General features: G+C 46.5%; 1 protein-coding gene across 2 annotated transcripts; it reads left to right on the forward strand.

Annotated features, from left to right (window-relative positions):
• Positions 1-299: 299 nt before the first annotated feature.
• POPDC3 (popeye domain containing 3) lies at positions 300-14,111 on the forward strand. Of its 2 annotated transcripts, none has more exons than XM_051613170.1 (4): positions 300-372; positions 9,371-10,115; positions 11,824-11,932; positions 12,830-14,111. In XM_051613170.1, the coding sequence occupies exons 2-4, from the start codon at positions 9,625-9,627 to the stop codon at positions 13,223-13,225; spliced, it is 996 nt and encodes a 331-aa protein (XP_051469130.1). In that variant the 5' UTR covers positions 300-372; positions 9,371-9,624; the 3' UTR covers positions 13,226-14,111. The 2 variants fall into 2 exon arrangements, with proteins under 2 accessions (XP_051469130.1, XP_051469129.1); XM_051613169.1 differs by lacking the exon at positions 300-372 and adding an exon at positions 664-1,000.
• The last annotated feature ends 4,662 nt before the right edge of the window (positions 14,112-18,773 follow it).

Consider the following 18,773-nt stretch of genomic DNA (forward strand, 5'->3'; position numbering starts at 1 on the left):
TTTAATATGCTGTGATTTCTTGCACGTGAGCAACTTGTGAGTCTGTCTCCTGCAATCGATGTGTCCTCCCTCCCTGAGACATGAAGTGACCCCCAGAGCAAAGGCACGGCTAGCAGAATCCGGGAATCATTTGGTTGGGAAAAGGCCTTTAAAATCACCAAGTCCAGCCTGAAGTGCTTCAGGGTGTGGGAGGGCTCATGTACAGACGCTGTGCCAGTTCTTCCAGCTGTACTTGGTGGGGAGGTATTTGCTGCTTCTGCAGCGCAGTGACTGACGGCCGTGCACGAACAGGTGCACTAGTCAGGTCATGAAGGCACCAACCCTGAGGGGACGTGCCTTCCCTCGGGAGATACAGGCTTCTGGGGCCAGCAGGTGAAAAGAGCAGGAAACTGCATTTTTATTTACCCCAAACCAGCCAATTCCCGGCAACATAACCCGAGGCAGGAAAGCCAAAGGAGACAACTTCCCCGGCGGGTCTGAAAAGCGGCGGGGTTTTGCGGGCAACTCCCAGCCGAGGGGGGGCTGCAGCCACAAGCGGGTTCCAGGCGGCCGGGGCCCCGCACCGGGCTCCGCACCCGCCGGCACCGCCTCCTCCCGACCCGCCCGCCCCTTCGACGCCCCCGGGCAGCGCGGGGAGCCCCGCGGCGGGACCGGCTGCCGGGCAGGGGGGTGCGGGAGCGGCGGGACGGGACGGGACGGGCGGCAGTTCCCGCCGCCTCGGCCGCCCCGGGCTCGGCTCCCCCGGGGGTCGGGGGGGGGGGTTCCCCGCAGTCCGGACCCCCCGGGGCGGGCGGGAAGCGCCTGCGCGCTGCGGCCTCTCGGTGCCGGCCCCGCCGCTGGCGCCGCCCGCAGCTCCCGCCGGCTCCTGCCTATTTTAGTCACGGCGGCGGCTCGGTGGCCGCGGCGGGGCCGGCAGCCCCGGGGAGCGGCAGCACCGGCCCGTCCCGTCCGGCCGCGGCGCTCGGGAAACTTCCCCGAGGGCGCGGGGCAGGAGGAGCAGGTAAGAGGCGCGGGCAGGGCAGGGCAGGGCCATTCCGGGGCGGGATGAGTGCCCGGCGCTGCCCTCGCCCGCCCCCGCCGGCGCTGTGCATCAGGCAGAGCCCGGAGCGTCGTCCCGGCGGGGGGGGGCGAGGGGCAGCCGGGACCGCGTCCCGCCCCGCCGCGCTCCCCGGTGGGACACCCGGTTCGGGAGCAGCGCCGGGCGCGGGGCGGTCCCTGCTTTGCGGGGGGTGCGCTCTCCCCTGCCCGCCCCGCAGCCGGGACCGGAGCGCCCGGCTTCAGCCTGGGGCAGAAGTTGGGAGAGCGTGTGTTCCCTGTGTCGGGGAGCGGGGCACGCTGCCCTGCGCTGCCCCTCGCCGGGGGTCTGCCTGAAGGGAGACTCGGCTTTCCGTGCCTCGGGTTGAGGGTGTGTTTCTGAGGAATTCCCGGTCTCTCCCCGGGGGCAGCTGCAGCCCGCGCCGCTCTCGGGAGCTGCCGGCTCCAGGAGTCTCTCTCTAGCCTCACAAACCAGCGAGGATCTCTCCACTGATTAGGCATTTGCTTCACTTGCCCTGACTTGATCCTTCTCGTTCTCTGTCAACACGTGCAAGAGCAGATGAACCCTGAAATTATGCCCTGCTTTCGCATTGGCAGCTGTGTCTTCCTGAAGATACAACGAATGATGCAAAACGCTTCTTTTCCTCAAACTGTAACACATTTTTCCCGAACGTGTTTTTCCAAAACTACGATGTTTTACCGCGTTTTCTTCAGCTGGTCTGTAAAGCTCTGTGTGTGTTCAGGGTGCCCGTCGCTTGGTGGGCGAGTATTTTGTGTAGCTGATCTCTTGCAGTATGAAATCATGGACCACCTGGTAGTGTTACAAAGATGTCATTGATGAAATCTGACTGCCAGTACTAGGGCTTCTTGCCACTCCCTTGATTAATGGGATTGTGTTAGTGTGCTTGCAAGTAAAAATGTCTCCCATCACCAGAGCACAATAAGAAGTGGTTTCCACTTATAAAAACTTAGGTTGGAAAAGACCTTCAGTGTCATCAATTCCAGCTCTTCACCTAGCCCTGCAGGACTCTTGCTGTTGCTTTCCACAAAGTTCTGGCTGGTGCCAAATAATAAAGCAGCTTAAAATGCCAGGTTTCTAAGAAATGCTTTGCCTGCAGAATGGCAAGTACACTGCAAGTCCTGGAGGGAGGAGATACTGAAACAGAAGGAAATGCAATACAGGTAATTTTGTGAAGACAAAGTTTGTGGCAGGACAGCCTTTTCTGATGAAAGTCGAGAGCAGAAAGTTTATTGAGGATTTAATAAAAGGCTTGTTAGCTGAAGCTACATTTAATAATTCTATTAAGCCTGCAGGCTCTTCAGAGATGAGATTTTATTTTATCATTTTAGCGTGTTCTGCTACCTTGCAAAAATAACCTCTGACCAGGTGTCTGCAGGTGATGATACAGGACCTGCAACTGGACATGCTGTGTTGCTCAAGCACAAGCCAGATGCTGTAGGGAGAGCAGAGCCTCGGGTTGTGATTGCATTACATGATGAAAATAAAAATACTCTGGCTCTCATGGAAAAACTTAGGAAAGTGAAGCTAAACCAGTGCCCTGTGCATGCTTCTGCCTGGCTCTGCTGTGTGCATAAAGCTCTGTGACACGTCCAGCAAAGCAGAGTCTTGGAGCTGTACTTCTATCCCCAAATGCTCCTGTGAAGATAAATAATTTGAGCAGCTCCATTAGGGCATCCTCGCTGTGTTTCACTCTGGTTTAGAGCTCACAGGGCACATCAAGGTGGTGTTTCATGACTCAGGGTGCTGCTGAGCTGTTTGACCACCTGGCTCATGGCACTGCTTCTCAGTAAGCCAGTTGTACATGAACCACAAGCCTCCATGTTTATTTCTCTTTTGGGAAATGAAGTTCACATCGAGTGCTTGGGTTCATGGAAATACATTCCTGTCCAAAGGCTCTGCTACACCCAACAAACTCATTTAAACTGGATTGTGCTGGGTTCACCCGTAGTTCCTTAACACAGTTTTAAAGCATTTGTGAAATATGCATTGTAGCTGCTCTCTCTGTTACTAATTTAGAAGCTGAACTGTAGAAAAGCTTGAACTTGGGCTTCACTTTACAGTTTTTTATGACAAAACACAACAAAGCAGAACCCAGCATTATTTGGCCATGGCTGCTCAGTATAGAAGAGCCTTGCTCAAATTTACCAAAGTCCTAGCAATCCACAGTTAGTTTAAAAAATGTCTGACTGTCCTTCCATATTCATATTTCCCAGGAGCAAAAGACCTTAGAAAAAGGAGGAAGAGGATTATTCTTCTTAGTGTGGCAGGAATACCACATGTACTTATGGTAAACCAGTCCTGATTCAGGTTGGAAGAAAATCTGTGGGTTTGTTGTTGTTTTTTTTTGTCTCAGATACTGTCTAGATGATAAAATAGATGGAATCTTCAATATTGGCTTTGCAACCACAGAGGATTCCATTGTATATTTTACAGTGACAAATGAGCAATCATTCAAGTCCTGTAAGCTGTGTATAGTGAGCTGGTCTTTAAATATTTAAAGACTAAATAATAGCAGCTTCACTGTATGCCCTGCTTCTCAGGAGCCTTAACCTATTCTGTACTGCTATTCTGTATTTCTTTCTCTCTTGAGGTCCCGTCCCCTGCCCAGCTTTTTTATACTTAGAAAGATTAGTAGGGATTTGGGCAAATTGTAGATAGAATCAGGCCTTCCCAGCTGCAGGCAAACACACTGGGTGAATCCAGAGTTCCATGAAAAGGCTCCTGTTGAAGTGTTCTGCTTTGGAGAAGAGAGTTCTGCATCTGCTGCAGCAGGGAGACAGGAGGCTGTCCTCCAGCCTGGCAAGGAGGACAACCAGTCACCAGCCTTGTGCTGTTGGTGGGTGATTGATTTCAACATAGAGCTGGTGTTGGGGTGTCTCCAGGGATATGCAGCAGCTGACTGAAGGGGGTTCTTAGTTGAACCTTGAACATGGGAGCCTAACTTCTGCCAGACCAGAGCAGGATTTTGGCCCTGAAAAGTCCTGCTTGGCTGGTGGTTATTTCTCAGAGGTGCCCTGAAGGCACTGAAGTGCTGCTGATGGTTGGTTGTGTCCCAGCTGCTTGTTCTGTAGCTCTCAGCATTCCCAGAAGGATCACTCTCCGAGGAGGGATCATTTCACATGGATGTTCCTGGGGGCAGGAGTCTAATTCAGCAGCCACAGCTCACACAGCCCAGGGGGCCCCAGCAGGGCTGGTTTGGGTGTGGTTTGAGGCTTTGAGATGCTTCATCTTCCACATGATCCAGGGGGTGAGACATAATGATGAGACATCAGTGAGACGCATGATGCCTTCCTCAGCCCAAGGGAGTGCAAATCCATCATCCTTGCTCCCCTGAGGGTGCTTTGAGTGACACATTTTGGCTCGTGCCCTTCTTGTTTAAGCTGGGATGTTGTGCAGAAAGGAGAAGGAGAGAGGGAGAACCTGCAGTTGCTCTTTATTCTGTGGTGGGGACACTTACCCAGGGAGTGGGATTTCGTGGCTTGTCTGCTGGGGTTGCATCTGTGTTTCATGTTAAAGCATTCACTGAGAAAATGTCCCTTTCTTTGAAGAACATTGCCAGGAAGAGTCACTGGCTCCACATGGATGACAGTTTCTTCTGGAAGGTCTGTGTGAGGGATAATTTCAGAGATACACCTGTCTTCATTGTTTTCTATTGTTCTGAGTAGCTACTTAGTTGGTATCTGAGATGGGCTTCTAGATTTCATTAGGAAGACCAGCTATGTAACTGTCTAGGTATATACAATTTTTTTTCTATTAAGTAATTTAAGACAAAAGTCCAGAAGGCATCATGGTGATCAGCTAATCTGACTTCCTGTAGAATAAAACCTAGAATTGTAGTAAGTCAATTAGTTTTTTAATAATAGCATGTCCAGATTTATTTTTGGTACCAGACAGCATTCTGACTTCCTTAATTCCTAACAAAGGAAATCTTTAAAGCCATTCCATTAATTAATTGCCATTGCTATGTTTGTGTGTCTCTGTAATCTGAATAAATCTAGTTTTATAGTGACTGATAATCTTGATACCTTTGTCTTTTGGATCGGGTAGTCCTTTTCTTCCTTCCATCTTCCTGAATAGATACCATGGATTGTGATGAAGCTACTGTAGCCTTCTCTCTGTTGTGCAGGCTGTGTGTTTTTAGGAAAACCATGTGTTAGTGGAAGTACTTGCTAAAATTAAGGAGCAGCTTCTTTTTGTACATCTAAAAGATAGCCAGATCAGATATAACTTGCCAGCCTAGACATGCTGCTCAGTGCTCACCCCTCTGGAAGGGGGATGATCAAGGCTGGGAGGGCCCTTTGGCCACTACCTCATGTATAAACATCTACACTGTAAGTGGCTAAGACCAGTAAGACAAATCCTGCTAAATCCAGTATAATCTTATTTTGTACATGAAAGCATATATGCTGCAAAGGCAAATCTTCCCTTTTGGCTTCCAAACCTGTAGCAAACACTTCACCCAGACTGGTTGCAGGGCCAGCACGTGTGGCTCTACATCCTGTCAACATGTACAGCATGAAAATGCTGAGAGCTTCCTGGCTGGATACTTGGGATAAAGCAACTGAAGAACGGAGTGTTCAATTTCTGACTTCATTACTTACTTTTGACTTAATTAAAAAAGACCAAAGAGAAGTTGCTGGTGGCCTTGGGGCTTTTAGGGTTTTGGTTTTTTTGACAAGAATTACTGTGCTCGAAACACAGTAACTAACACACTTCTCAAAATTGAATTGGAGGTGTTGGTGACAAAAATTGAGTGAAATATCCAATTCTCAAGCAAATTAAAAATGTATGTAATTGTAATTCCTTGTGGGAATACTCCAGTGTATGGGGAAAATGCCCATTTGGGGACAGGGAGTTAATTCATTCTGTTTTGACTGTTTTAGTATATTGCTTATATAAGTTAAATAGCTTGAAGTTGCTGGTGGGTATTTATTGTGGAAAGTGTAAGTGAAATAGTGAAATTCTCAATTTTCTGCTTTGAAGCTCCAGCAAACTTGCTGATTTGAACACTTTCTGATGACAGCTTAGCCCTTTCAGCAGTGGGGTTGTTTGTTTTAAAGAAATCCATGCTGCAAGATAATGCTCACATTTCTAGTCTGGGCAGATTTTCCCCAGCACTTGATCCACTCCTGCAGGAGAGGGGGGGATGTGTGGTGGGGCAGAAGAGTCAGAAGCATCTCTGTAATGCAGCCTGTGTAGGCAGGGCATGTCTCCTTCTTAGCTGGGAGGAGACTTCTCCCATTCTTCACTTAGGGACATAGTAGTGGTGGACTTGGCAGTTTATGGTTGGACTCGATGATCTTAAAGGTCATCTCCACCTAAATGGTTCTGTGATTCTTTGCACCTCTGATTCTGGCAGCCTACAGATGATATTATTCTGCATCCAGTAGCAGAAGCTCTGCTTGTGCATCATAGTCCTTCTTAGGCGGGGATGGAGTAGAGAGTATTTAACATTTACTTGGGGAAAATTCAGTTCTCCAGGCTTACAATCAAAGACAGCTGCTTGAAATGCAGCTTGACATTGAAGCTGGCTTGCTCAACACCATCAAGTGAACCTGTGGAGAGAACTGTTCTCCACAGACAGGGCAGCTGAAGCAGAACATCAAACCAGGCCATGTCAGTTGGTACATTTGCTCTCCTGGCAGCTAAAAGCACCAAAGCATCTCGGTGAAAGGATGGTGTCTTCTCTGGGTGCTTTCAAGTTTGGTGATGCTGTGCTACTGTGGGCATTTTGCAGACAGATCTTCAGTGGAGGGTGACTCACAGTTGGTGCCACAGCTTTTCTCCCCCCACCCCCACTTGCAGTTGATGAATGACTTAATTAGAGTGACTGTTCTGAAGGCCCTCAAGAGTTTAAATTTTGGAGTAGAAATATTTACAATAATCCGAAATCACTGTCATTCTGCCCCTCTGCTCTGCCCTGATGAGGCCACATCTGGAATCCTGTGTCCAGTTCTGGGTCCAAGAGAGGCAGGGAACTGCTGGAGGGAGTCCAGCAGAGGACAACAAAGATGACAGGAGGATTGGAGCATCTCCCTGATGAGGAAAGGCTGAGGGAGCTGGGGCTGTTCAGCCTGGAGAGGAGAAGGCTGAGGACAGACCTTATCAATGCCTACAAGTGTCTGAGGGTGGGTGCAGGGAGGCTGGAGCCAGACCCTGCTCAGCAGTGCCCAGGGACAGGACGAGGGGCAACGGGCACAGGCTGGAACATGGGAAGTGCCCCTGAAAGATGGGGAGAAACTTCTTGGCTGTGAGGGTGACAGAGCCCTGGGACAGGCTGCCCAGGGGGGCTGTGGAGTCCCATTCTCTGCAGATATTCCAACCCCCTGGATGCAGCCCTGTGGGATGTGCTCCAGGGGATCCTGCTGGAGTGGGGGTTGGACTAGATGATTTCTACAGGTCCCTTCCAACCCTGACAATTCTGTGGCTCTGTGGTTACCAGTGATTCTATTAAAGACAAAACAAAACAAGCACAAAAATCAATCAAACAAAAACTTCTGGTTTTAGACCAATTTTTGACCATGCTGTGAAAATACTGACTGGATTCAGAACACAAGGTCTGGGAGCTGCATGTTACAGTTATATTTTCATTTGGTTCAGAAATCTTACCCCTTGATCACAAAAGTACCTCCTAAAATTCCTTATGCTCTTACTAAGCCTAGATAACTTCTTTGTAGCTGACTCAGTTCTCATCTCCCATTCTCCAAAGCCTAAATCCTACATCCAGAGGGAATCCTCTACCAGAGAAGATTATCTGGATAAAGGGACAAGCAGCAAAGCTCACAGCTACAAAGTACCTCTTTCTTGTAATGCTGGTTCTTCCACTGCACTAGGATATCAAGCAGTTTTAATTTGGAAAGGTTCCTTGCCCTTCAGCTGTGGTGTTTTTCTGGGTCAGTGACTTCCCTATCCCCACTCCCAGAGAGACAGATCTCTCCTCCTAACCTCGTCTGCTCGGTTGCTTTGGATTTGGTGTCTTTATTTAGCATTCGTGGTATTGAATCATGGAATTAATGTTGGAGATTGTATCAACTTAAAAGAAGTAAAGCTGTAGCAGCTAGGAAGTGTGGTCTGGTTTTGCTTTATGAATTTCTTAGATCTGTCACAGTAAAAAACAACAGTGAAAGCCCTGCTGAACGATGCTGGATGCTTTGCTGCACCAGCTGTACTTTAAGTTTTGACTTCTGTGGCTCTTGGAAAACAAACAAGGAAACAAAAACCTACCTTTGATCATTCTAGAGAACCTAATAATTTAGATAGTCAGGTTTTGTTGGCTTCCCTGCTGTTTTACCAGGACAAGGACCAGACACTTAACAGCTTTGGTGTGTTTTAATTCTGATTACGACACTGATAGACTCTGGCTTGGCAATTTCTGCTAAGTCAAATTCTGCATCAAACCATGTCTTTTACTTTAAAAAAGAGACACAGAAAGATGGGTTTTATTTCTTTTTTATTTTGGCGTTTTTTTTGTGCTTTTCAATTTTGCATTTTACTGTTTAAAACTCTTTGAAATACACTATAATATGGGGGAGGGGGAACAGCTTGTTTAACGTTTTACAGTGTTGAACAATAAAATTATGTGTTCCATGGCATGAAATTACACAGGGTAACTTTGGATGTTCTTTGTAAATTGCTTTGCAAATACCCTTTGAGAAGTATTTTGCAGGACTACTTACTTCATGTTCTAATCACATAATCTGTATAAAGCTGCCTTCAAGCTTTGCAGTCGTCCTTACACATGACAGCTTTTTGCTTGTCATCCTTGGAGTAGAAGGGACCATCCCCTCTGAATCTTGGGTTTCTGTTACTGTGGTGTTTGGGAGTGTACTTTGTTGTCTCCGGGGACAGAGCAGCCTTGCTGAACTCTTTAATGATAAAAGAAAGGCAGAGAAGAGAAAGAGTGGTTTGACAGAAATCCAGAGTGAGATGGAGGAGGTGAACAGGGGCAAGAGTTCACTGTCTCTTCTGCTTGAGGAGCTAGGTAGGGCATTAAATGGGACTTCACCAGCAGCACGTGCAGGACCTGCAAATGCAACTACCTTCTCAGCAGTCAGGCTGTGGAAGGACTTGTCACAGGATGTCGTGGTTGCAATGTACAGGTTTATGTGGCTTCAGCAGCAATTTGGCAGTTGCTGCAGGGATCACAAATACGGCAACATGATCTCCCATTGAACGAATGTTAAGGTTTGATGCTGGAATGACAGGGCTACAAGGGAAATGGTTGTGATGTGGTTTTAGACAATGAAAGCTTTGATCGAGCTTAATTGATGAAAGTAATTTTATAAATAATTCCTCTTTTCTTCACTTGTCCAGATCAGGTGAAACTACAGGTGACATGGCCAAAGTCAAGACCACGCATGAACTGATGAGAAACAGCATTGCCTTCTGAGATCATCAGCCTCCTAATTGCTGGAAATCCTACGTGCAGCTTCACTACCAAAAGACACCCTGATGTTGTGTGATCATTAAGCAGAGTTTGCAAGAATGGAAAAGGAAAGGACCCCACTAACTGTGTCACAGAAATAAAAATTTCCAAGATTCAGCCAAATTGAAAAATTATTCCAGCCATGGGAGAAAATGCAAGTTTTTGGGAAGGTCTGATTTATGCACATCCTACCTGTACCACCTGGAAGCAAGAGGCAGAGGGATCTATCTACCACCTAGCCAGTATTCTCTTTGTTGTGGGCTTCATGGGTGGAAGTGGATTCTTTGGGCTTCTCTATGTCTTCAGCTTGCTTGGATTGGGCTTTCTCTGCTCTTCTGTTTGGGCTTGGCTGGATGTCTGTGCTGCTGATATATTCTCCTGGAATTTCATACTGTTTGCCATATGCTTTGTCCAGTTCATTTACGTTACCTACCAAGTTCGGAGTGTTTCCTTTGACAGAGAATTCCAGGAACTCTACAGCTCTCTCTTCCAGCCTCTGGGAATTTCCTTGACTGTCTACAGGAAGATTGTCTTGTGCTGTGATGCAGAAGTGGTTAGCCTGGAGAAGGAACACTGTTATGCCATGCAGGGCAAAACACCTATTGATAAACTGTCCCTGCTTGTGTCAGGCAGGTTTGTATCACTTTGTTCAGACTGATTTACTGCAAACATATATTTTTTTTGGCTTTTTTCTCCTCTTTCTTGAAAATGAAAGCAAAAAAAAGCGCCTAATTTGTGTATTGTTTGTTCATTTTCCAGTAAAGTAGATTAAATATTAATAAAAGTAATATAAATATTAATAGGCTAAATACACTTGTCTGGGACAGCACTAGTGTAAAAACACCAAGCACAAAATCTGTAATAGCTTAAAGAAAAGGGTTTTTAATATTTCTTTTCAAGAGCATCGAATCACAGCACTTTAGGGGTTATGCAGATCAAGGGAACAAATGTGTGCTTCAGTCTTCAGGCTGTGGTTTGCTATCTGTCTGCTGCCTAGCTGATGAATGCTGCATCTTTCTTGTTCTTCTCTGCCAGTGTCATCTGAAACAGGACTGAAAGGTAGTTATGAAACTGAAGATGCTGAGATAAGCTCAGTTTTATAGAGATACTGACTTTATGATAGAGATTGTATTTGGTTGCTTTCTAGGGGATGGGATAAGGGAGGGAGTAAAGGAGAGGAAAAGAGCTAGAAGTGCCCTGCTATTACAAGGGGACATAGTTGAGGCCTATCAAGATTTGCAGCACTGAGTCTCCAGTCACTGTTTACAGTGGCCCTTAGACCCTGAGGTGATAAAAACACCTGCCTGTACTCCCTGCTTACTGGAGACCCTTCTGGAAACCTTGCTGATCCTTTCCTGAAGGGAAATGCTGGCTTTTATACTGTATACAAAGTGGTATACAGTACTGGACCCCACCACAAGGTAGATGGGATACCTGGAGATGATGGCCATGATCTGTCCTTGGTGGGTTTGGTGGGACACTTCATAGGTGCATTTTGACAGCCTGCTGCAGGGACAGATGGAATTTGCAGGCAGCTTGAAGCTCAACTGATGGAGGACTACCTACAAGGAATGATACAGATTTTAGGTAGTTAGCCCTGGTGACACTCTGCTTTGGAGCATTCTTGGGAGCTGTCTAGAAAGTACCACGTGGAGGTTGCTTTTGGTCATAGTCATACTGAAGGGGAGATGTCCAACCTTGTATGTGCCCAACTGTTTAGTAATCTGCAGGGAGTTCCTGCTACACTGCTTCATGCAGAACAGGGCTGCTTCTTGTCCTTTTGTAAAAGGCATTAATCTATCCCAGTGCAGAGCAGATGCAAAAAGAGGACTCCTATAGCTTGTGATTTTTCTTTTAGTTCATGGGGTTCAATCATGTTCTCTGCATGTGTGCCTTCAAAATTCAATGGTTTTAAAAGCAGCAAGAAGACTTTCCTTTGGCATCTCTAGAAGGCCACAGCATTCACACAGAGATCCCATACCTCCGTGCTGTTCTCTTGGTTCCAGAGACAGTCCTGTGGCCATTTAATTCCTGAGGTCTTCCACCTCTCTTTTTCACACTGGCCTTTTCATGACAAAGCTTCATGGAGCTTGCATGGACTTGCCCCAGAGAGGGTAATATGACTTGAGTAAGGTCTGGGCAGATTGTCTCATATTCTCTTTCAACTGGTGTGGTCCTGCTGTGTTAAAAAAAAAAATAGGATACTGTTCACCAGTGATTGCTTTTTCATGCTATCAAAGCTAAATTTAAATGCCTCACATAGTAGAGATAACACATTCTTGTTGCAGTCGCTGCTGCTGTACAGGTAGTACTAATGAATTAACACATCTTATCTTGGTAGGATCAGAGTGACAGTTGATGGGGAGTTTCTACATTATATTTTTCCTCTTCAATTTCTGGATTCTCCTGAATGGGATTCACTGAGGCCCACAGAAGAGGGAATTTTCCAGGTAAAAGTGGAGGGGTTCTTTGAATACTACAAAAAGCATTCAAGAACTGATTAGTAAACTTCATTCAGTTGTGGGTTTTGTTTGTGAAATGACACAAACAAGTGGCACTCCATTAATCTGGGGAGGGAAATTCTCTTTGCCTGCTGGACTGGTTATGCCATTTGTATCTTCTTTCTGTTTGCATCTTGTTTCAACCAACTCGGTTTTTCTTTAAGCTAATCTGGGAGGCAGACTCTGTTTGTATTCTTTGGCTGTGCTAAAACCCAGTCCTGGGAAACCAGGTTTGCAGGAGGTGGGTGGAAGTTGGTGCTGAAGAGGCTTCACTCAGGGAGGTGAACTGGAGAGCACAGGCTGGGGAAAGGCTGAGGAGCTTGGCATGGGGGGACAGTACAGGACTTGGTGTCTGTCCAGGCTGCCCCTGCTGATCCCTCAGCCCTCCCACTGCTGTCACTTGATGCTCCTGCCTCTGTGGGATCTGGTGTCTCATGTCATGAGGGCAAATGGCATTTGCTGAGAGCTTTCTTTAGCCCTGCCATTCCAGCTGGGGCTGCTGAGAGCAGGCAGGGAGCAAAGGGCCAAGGCTGGGACACGCCAGCAGCCTGTATCCTGACTGGGGCTGCCCCTTGGCCTGGGCACAGCCATGCTGGGCCAACAGCATTTAGCCCTTCTGTCCATTCCCAGCCACCCTTCTGGCTTGTTGGTGACAAGGAGCAGCCCTGGCAGAGCTCTCTGGCTGGATTAAAAGGCTTTAATTGCAGTAGGTCCAAAGGGGGGAGGTGTGTGCTGTAGACACAGCCCGTGTGCCTGCTGAGAGAGAGGGGCTGGTTTCTGAGCAAGAGCAGCAGCGGCTGGATCACTGCCTTGTCACTTGGCTGACTGTATTTTCCTGTCCTGTAGGTAACCCTTACAGCAGAGACAGATTGTAGGTACGTGGCCTGGAGGAGAAAGAAGCTGTACCTGCTCTTTGCGAAGCACCGATTCATCTCCCGCCTGTTCTCGGTTTTAATCGGGAGCGACATTGCGGAAAAACTCTACGCCCTGAACGACCGAGTGCAGGTGGGGAAGGGCTTCAGGTACGACATCCGCCTGCCCAACTTCTACCACGTCTCCCTGCCTGAGACCCCTTCAGTGCAGCCCTCCCACCACCTGCAGAGAGGGTCCCCCCGGCACAAGCCCCCAGGGGTCACAAACTCCTTCAGCGCGCAGTCCTGGAGGGAAGACTCGGCCACAGCCGCTCCCCAGGGCCATGGAGGGAAGAGCAAAGCAGAAGAGCAGAAAGGTGGAGCAGAATGAGACCCAGCCAAGCCAAATCTGACTGACAAGTGCCATTTACTTTCCCTGGGGTAGCTTGAATTCTTCCCTTCTCTCGAGCCAGCGGGTTGGCTACTGCATTTCGACCATGCAATACGTTTAGTTTCTGTCGGTCCTTTTGTTGATCTTCATCTCCTTACTTCTGGAGGAATGCACATCATAACAGGCTGAAGTTTTATTGCAACCATGGGGGCCTCAGTGCTATGTTTGTGGGTTGTTTTTTTTTTAAAAAAAAAAAACAAACAATCCCACAGTATTTGTAATTGTACTTTCTCAAAATTATTTGCCATCATGAAGTGCAGTCAATGAAAACAAGGAAGTTGTCTTCAAAATCTAGCAACTTGCTTGTAACCTCCATGTTGATGCCATGTGAACATTGTCTCAATTAACATGAAGAATATTCCAGCAGAAGTCTAAAAGATTTATTGTAATCATTTTGGTTTTTAAAGAAATTAAAGATTTTGACATGCACAGGAAGATTCTTTAAAAAAAACAACAACAACAAACAAACAAAAAAACCCAAAAAAACAAAAGAGAACAACAAATCCTGTCCCATGGTTTCTCTCCAGCTGTCCTCAAGAGGTATATTATGTGAAAACAAACAGAAATGCAATTGCTGGCATTAGAAAAGTAAAGCAGCAAATAGAGCTTAGAGAAATGATTGTGTTGTCTTTCTGACAGAATGTGATGCTGTAGGGCCTGGGCTTCCACAGTGTCAGTGCCATTCGTGACATATACAATAAATGCTGTTAATCAATCAACTGCCAAACCATTGGCATTTGTTTGACAATATCCTTTTTAGCCAGGTTTGTCAGGAAGAAACTAATTAAGAAGCAGCCAGAGCAATAAATACAATTTTTAGCAGAAACATTCTTTTTCAGCTTCCGGAGTCACTTCTCTGTCCTTATGAGATTCTTGATTTAAAAGGTATTCTCTCCCTAGTTCTGTGGTGTTTTAATGCCCTAAGGGAGCACCAGCTCACACTTCAGTAGGAGAAAGCTGGTTTTGACCCTTGAGGTCACTGTGCCTTTGGGGAGAAGTGTCTGAATGCCTTTGCTAATTCACCATCCTGCTGCTATGCTTGGTGCCTGCCTTTGTAATCAAAAAAATAAGGAGCATTACTATTTTATGAGACTGTCTTGCTGCTTGATAGATCTGGAGGTAGATCACATTTTTAATATTCTGAAGTTGGTGGATGTTTGGTGGGACAACCACTGTGTGTGTGTGTGTGACTATACCTCTGAGTTTAGAGCTGGAGAGCTGGTGGTGAAGGACTTTAAAATAACTACAACTGTGTGCTTGAAAGATAATCATGCTGTATGTATAGGAAAGCTATTAGAAGTGATATGAAACACCACCTGTTTGGAGGACCATTAGTGTGGAACAGATTGTACTGTAAGAGTTTTGCTTTTAGCTTTATTTCCTCTTCTCAGAGAGAAAAATCTGCCAAGCGTAAGTACCGTAGCATGCAATGTGATGATCCCCAAATCCTGCTGATAACCCCTCCACACCATGTAGTCTGTAGGTATTTCTCACTGTGTGAAGTCCCTGAGTCACAAAGATACTTTGTCTTGGTCAAAAGAGAACTGAAAAAATGTGAATGGAAAGTTCATTGCTGGTGATTGAAGACTGGTCCAGGAAATAACTTGGGCACAAAGTGCTAGAGGCTAGCAGAGTGTAGGAAGGATCATAGAATCATAGAATGGTTTGGGTTGGAAAGGACGTTAAGGATCATCTAGTTCCAACCCCCCTGCATGGGCAGGGACACCTCCCACCAGCCCAGGTTGCTCAGAGCCCCATCCAACCTGCCCTTCAACACTGCCAGGGATGGGGCAGCCACAGCTTCCCTGGGCAACCTGGGCCAGGGTCTCACCACCCTCACACTCCAGAATTTCCTCCTCATGTCTCACCTCAATCTCCCCTCCTCCAGTTTTCATCCATCCCCCTTGTCCTCTCCCTCCCTGCCCTTGTCCCAAGCCCCTCCCCAGCTTTCCTGGAGCCCCTTCAGGCACTGGAAGGTGCTCTAAGGTCTCCGTGGAGCTTTCTCTTCTCCAGGCTGACACCCCAGCTCTGCCAGCCTGTCTCCAGAGCAGAGCTACTCCAGCCCTTGGATCATCTTTGTGGCCTCCTCTGGACTCTCTCCAGGAGCTCCATGTCCTTAGGCTGGGGACTCCAGAACTGGACACAGTACTCTGGATGTACATCTGTGTGTGCCCTCTTCTTATATTTTTCATCAGGTCACAGCTAAGTGACAGGACACCTTGATAAGACTCAGTGCTGTGATTACTGTTCTGTGTTATTTTTCAGAGCTGGGTAAGAGAATCCTCATCCCTCATGGGTGAGATCCCTGCTCTTCTCCCAGCCAAGCTGCCCCTGCTGACCGTGCCACATGCTGAAAACCCGACACTCGTTTTTAACAGGTGATTCAACAACAGCCCCCCAGTCTCTCATTCTGACAAAATGTATTGTGCTATAAAATGTGTTGGACCAATAGAAAGTCTATGATTAATGTTTTACATGCTAACAGTCTGCAAACATAAAAATATTATAGGCTAGAAACATAAAAAGGATAGTATTCTAGACTTGGGCATAATATAAAGCATCAAGTAATGCTCTCCTCAGTTTTCTTGAACATATGAGCTTGTCCCATATATGTCTATAAGAAAACTTGCCTTAGGGTGAGCATTTAATAAACTAGTGTGATCATCTTCACCTTCAAAATAAGACCAAGGAGTTTTGACCACCCTGTTTCTATATCAAGCTTATTTATTCTATTTAAACTATAGTATCCTGCTTAGAAAGGTACTTGCTCTAGAGTGATGGGTCCTTCACTACATACTTAGGTACTTTTGTCTTCTTCATGACTGGTGTGTGCCTTAGTTTCACCTTGGTTTCCAACCACAATCCTCTGTGATGCTTTTCTCTGCTGGAATCAGATACTATCAGCAATCTCTACTAGGACATGTCTGAGTCAGTATCGGAACACGCTCGTAGATAATCTTGTTTAGCTTTTGCTGCTGTGCTTTCTGGGCTTTGAGTCACTTTGAAAAAATCATTTCCAGTTTTCCAGCATCTGTTTGAGTCATGACTAGCAGAGCATTTCAGCTGTATAATTCAGGGCATATATATCTACAAGATATAAGTACAAAAGGACTGCAAGTGAGACAAGTCCACTCCACCCATTTTTTTAAAAATCTTGACAGCACTTCTAAAATGTACTGTAAAATATGCTGTGGTGTGTGACTCATACACCAGTGTTTTGGGAGAGTTGTATAATTTGCCTCAGTAAAGAAGTGCTCAGAATGATGTCTGAAATAATCCAATCTTTTGTATTATCCTACATGTCCAGTCACTGGGAAGCTGAGGTTCTTCAGCCTGAAAAGAGGAGGCTCCAGGGAGACCTTATGAAGGCCTTTCAATACTTAGAGGGAGCCTACAAAAACTGATGGGGACAGAGTTTTTAGCAGGGTCTGTAGTGAGAGGACAAGGGGTAATGGTTTTAAACTAAAAGAGTGTAGGTTTAGACTAGATATAAGGAAGACATTTTTTACAATGAGGGTGGTGAGACCCTGGCTCAGGTTGCCCAGGGAAGCTGTGGAAGCCCCATCCCTGGCAGTGTTGAAGGGCAGGTTGGATGGGGCTTGGAGCAGCCTGGGCTGGTGGGAGGTGTCCCTGCCCATGCAGGGGGGTTGGAATTAGGTGATCTTTAAGATCTCTTCCAACCCAAACCCTTCTATGACTATTTACAGGGTATCAAACATGTGGAGCTAGATGAAGCTCTGACTTAAGCATCATCCATTTTATGCTTGTGTTATTACTCAGGAATGATTATCAGTGAGGTGATCAGGCTCCTTAATAATTGGTTTAATTAAATGGATGCTTGAGGCTGTGCTGCTTTGTGAATGAAGGCCACAATCAGTGAATCCTTTTCTTGATCTGCAGTAATTGTCCTTTTCTCACATTTTACATTTTTAACAGTTCCCTGATCTCCTACAGGATTCTGTCTGTGTGTGCTCTACAGGTAAGAGTGGCAGAATCTGGTGCACATGATGATTTGCTCATTCAGCAGCATCAGTTGATCCTCCAGAGTTTTTAAAACTGTGAACATGATGCTTGAATTTCCATTTCCTTCAGAAGGGTTCAGATTTTTTCCACAAGCTAAAAAGATACATGGCCTAGGGCAGTCCAAAGAGAAAAATAAGAAAGCAGCAGCCAACTTCTTACAGTTTTTTTAAATCGGGTTGGTGGCAAATGAATGTATTGGATGCAGAAATGTATTGTGAGAGCTTCAAAGTGTGTCTTGGTTTTTCAGGGGCCCCAGTGGCAGGTTCCCTGTGGCCCCTTGGCAGAGCAATGTTCAGCTGAGAATTGCCTTAGATAAGCATGGGACTGACCCTGCAGTTCTTTCATTAGTACTTGATTAACTACTAATAATTTACATCCAGGTAACAGATTCTAAGTGATGTTTTAACTCCATCATCCAACTCCACTCAAACCTACAGAATCACAGAGAGAAGATAGCCTAATGTACCATTACAATTAATATTGCTCTGCAAGGCAAATTCTAAGTGCTTAATGAAAAAGATTCATTTCATAGAATCATAGAATCCTAGGGGTTGGGAGGCACCTCGAAAGATCATCTAGTCCAACCCCCCTGCCAGAGCAGGGTCACCTAGAGCACATCACACAGGAAGGTGTCCAGGCGGGTTTTGAATGTCTCCAGTGAAGGAGACTCCACAACCTCTCTGGGCAGCCTGTCCCAGGGCTCTGTCACTCTCACAGTAAAAAAAATTTTTCTGATATTGACCTTAAACCTCTTATGCTCCAATTTGTATCCATTACTCCTTGTCCTATCACTGGTCATCACTGAAAAAAGCTTAACTCCATCTTCTTGACACTCACCCTTTATGTATTTGTAAACATTGATGAGGTCACCCCTCAGTCTCCTTTTCTCCAAACTAAAGAGACCCAGCTCTCTCAGCCTTTGCTCATAAGGGAGATGTTCCACTCCCTTAATCATCTTTGTGGCTCTGTGTTGGATTCTTTCCAGCAGTTCCCTGTCCTTCCTGAACTGAGGGGCCAAGAACTGGACACAATATTCCAGATGCGGCCTCACCAATGCAGAATAGAGGGGGAGGAGAACCTCTCTTGACCGACTAACCACACCCTTTCTAATACACCCCAGGATGCCATTGGCCTTCTTAGCCACAAGGGCACACTGCTGGCTCATGTTCATCCTCCTGTCCACCAGGACCCCCAGGTCCCTTTCACCTACACTGCTCTCCAGCAGGTCAGCCCCCAACCTGTACTGGTACATGGGGTTTCTCTTCCCCAAATGCAAAACTCTACACTTGCCCTTGTTGAACTTCATCAGGTTTTTCCCCGCCCAAGTCTCCAGCCTGTCTAGGTCTCTCTGAATGGCAGCACAGCCTTCTGGTGTGTCAGCCACTCCTCCCAGCTTGGTGTCATCAGCAAACTTGCTGAGGGTACATTCTGTACCCTCATCCAGGTCGTTGATGAAGATGTTGAA

The sequence above is a fragment of the Apus apus genome, chromosome 3 (assembly GCF_020740795.1).
Source record: "Apus apus isolate bApuApu2 chromosome 3, bApuApu2.pri.cur, whole genome shotgun sequence".
Lineage (NCBI taxonomy): Eukaryota > Metazoa > Chordata > Aves > Apodiformes > Apodidae > Apus > Apus apus.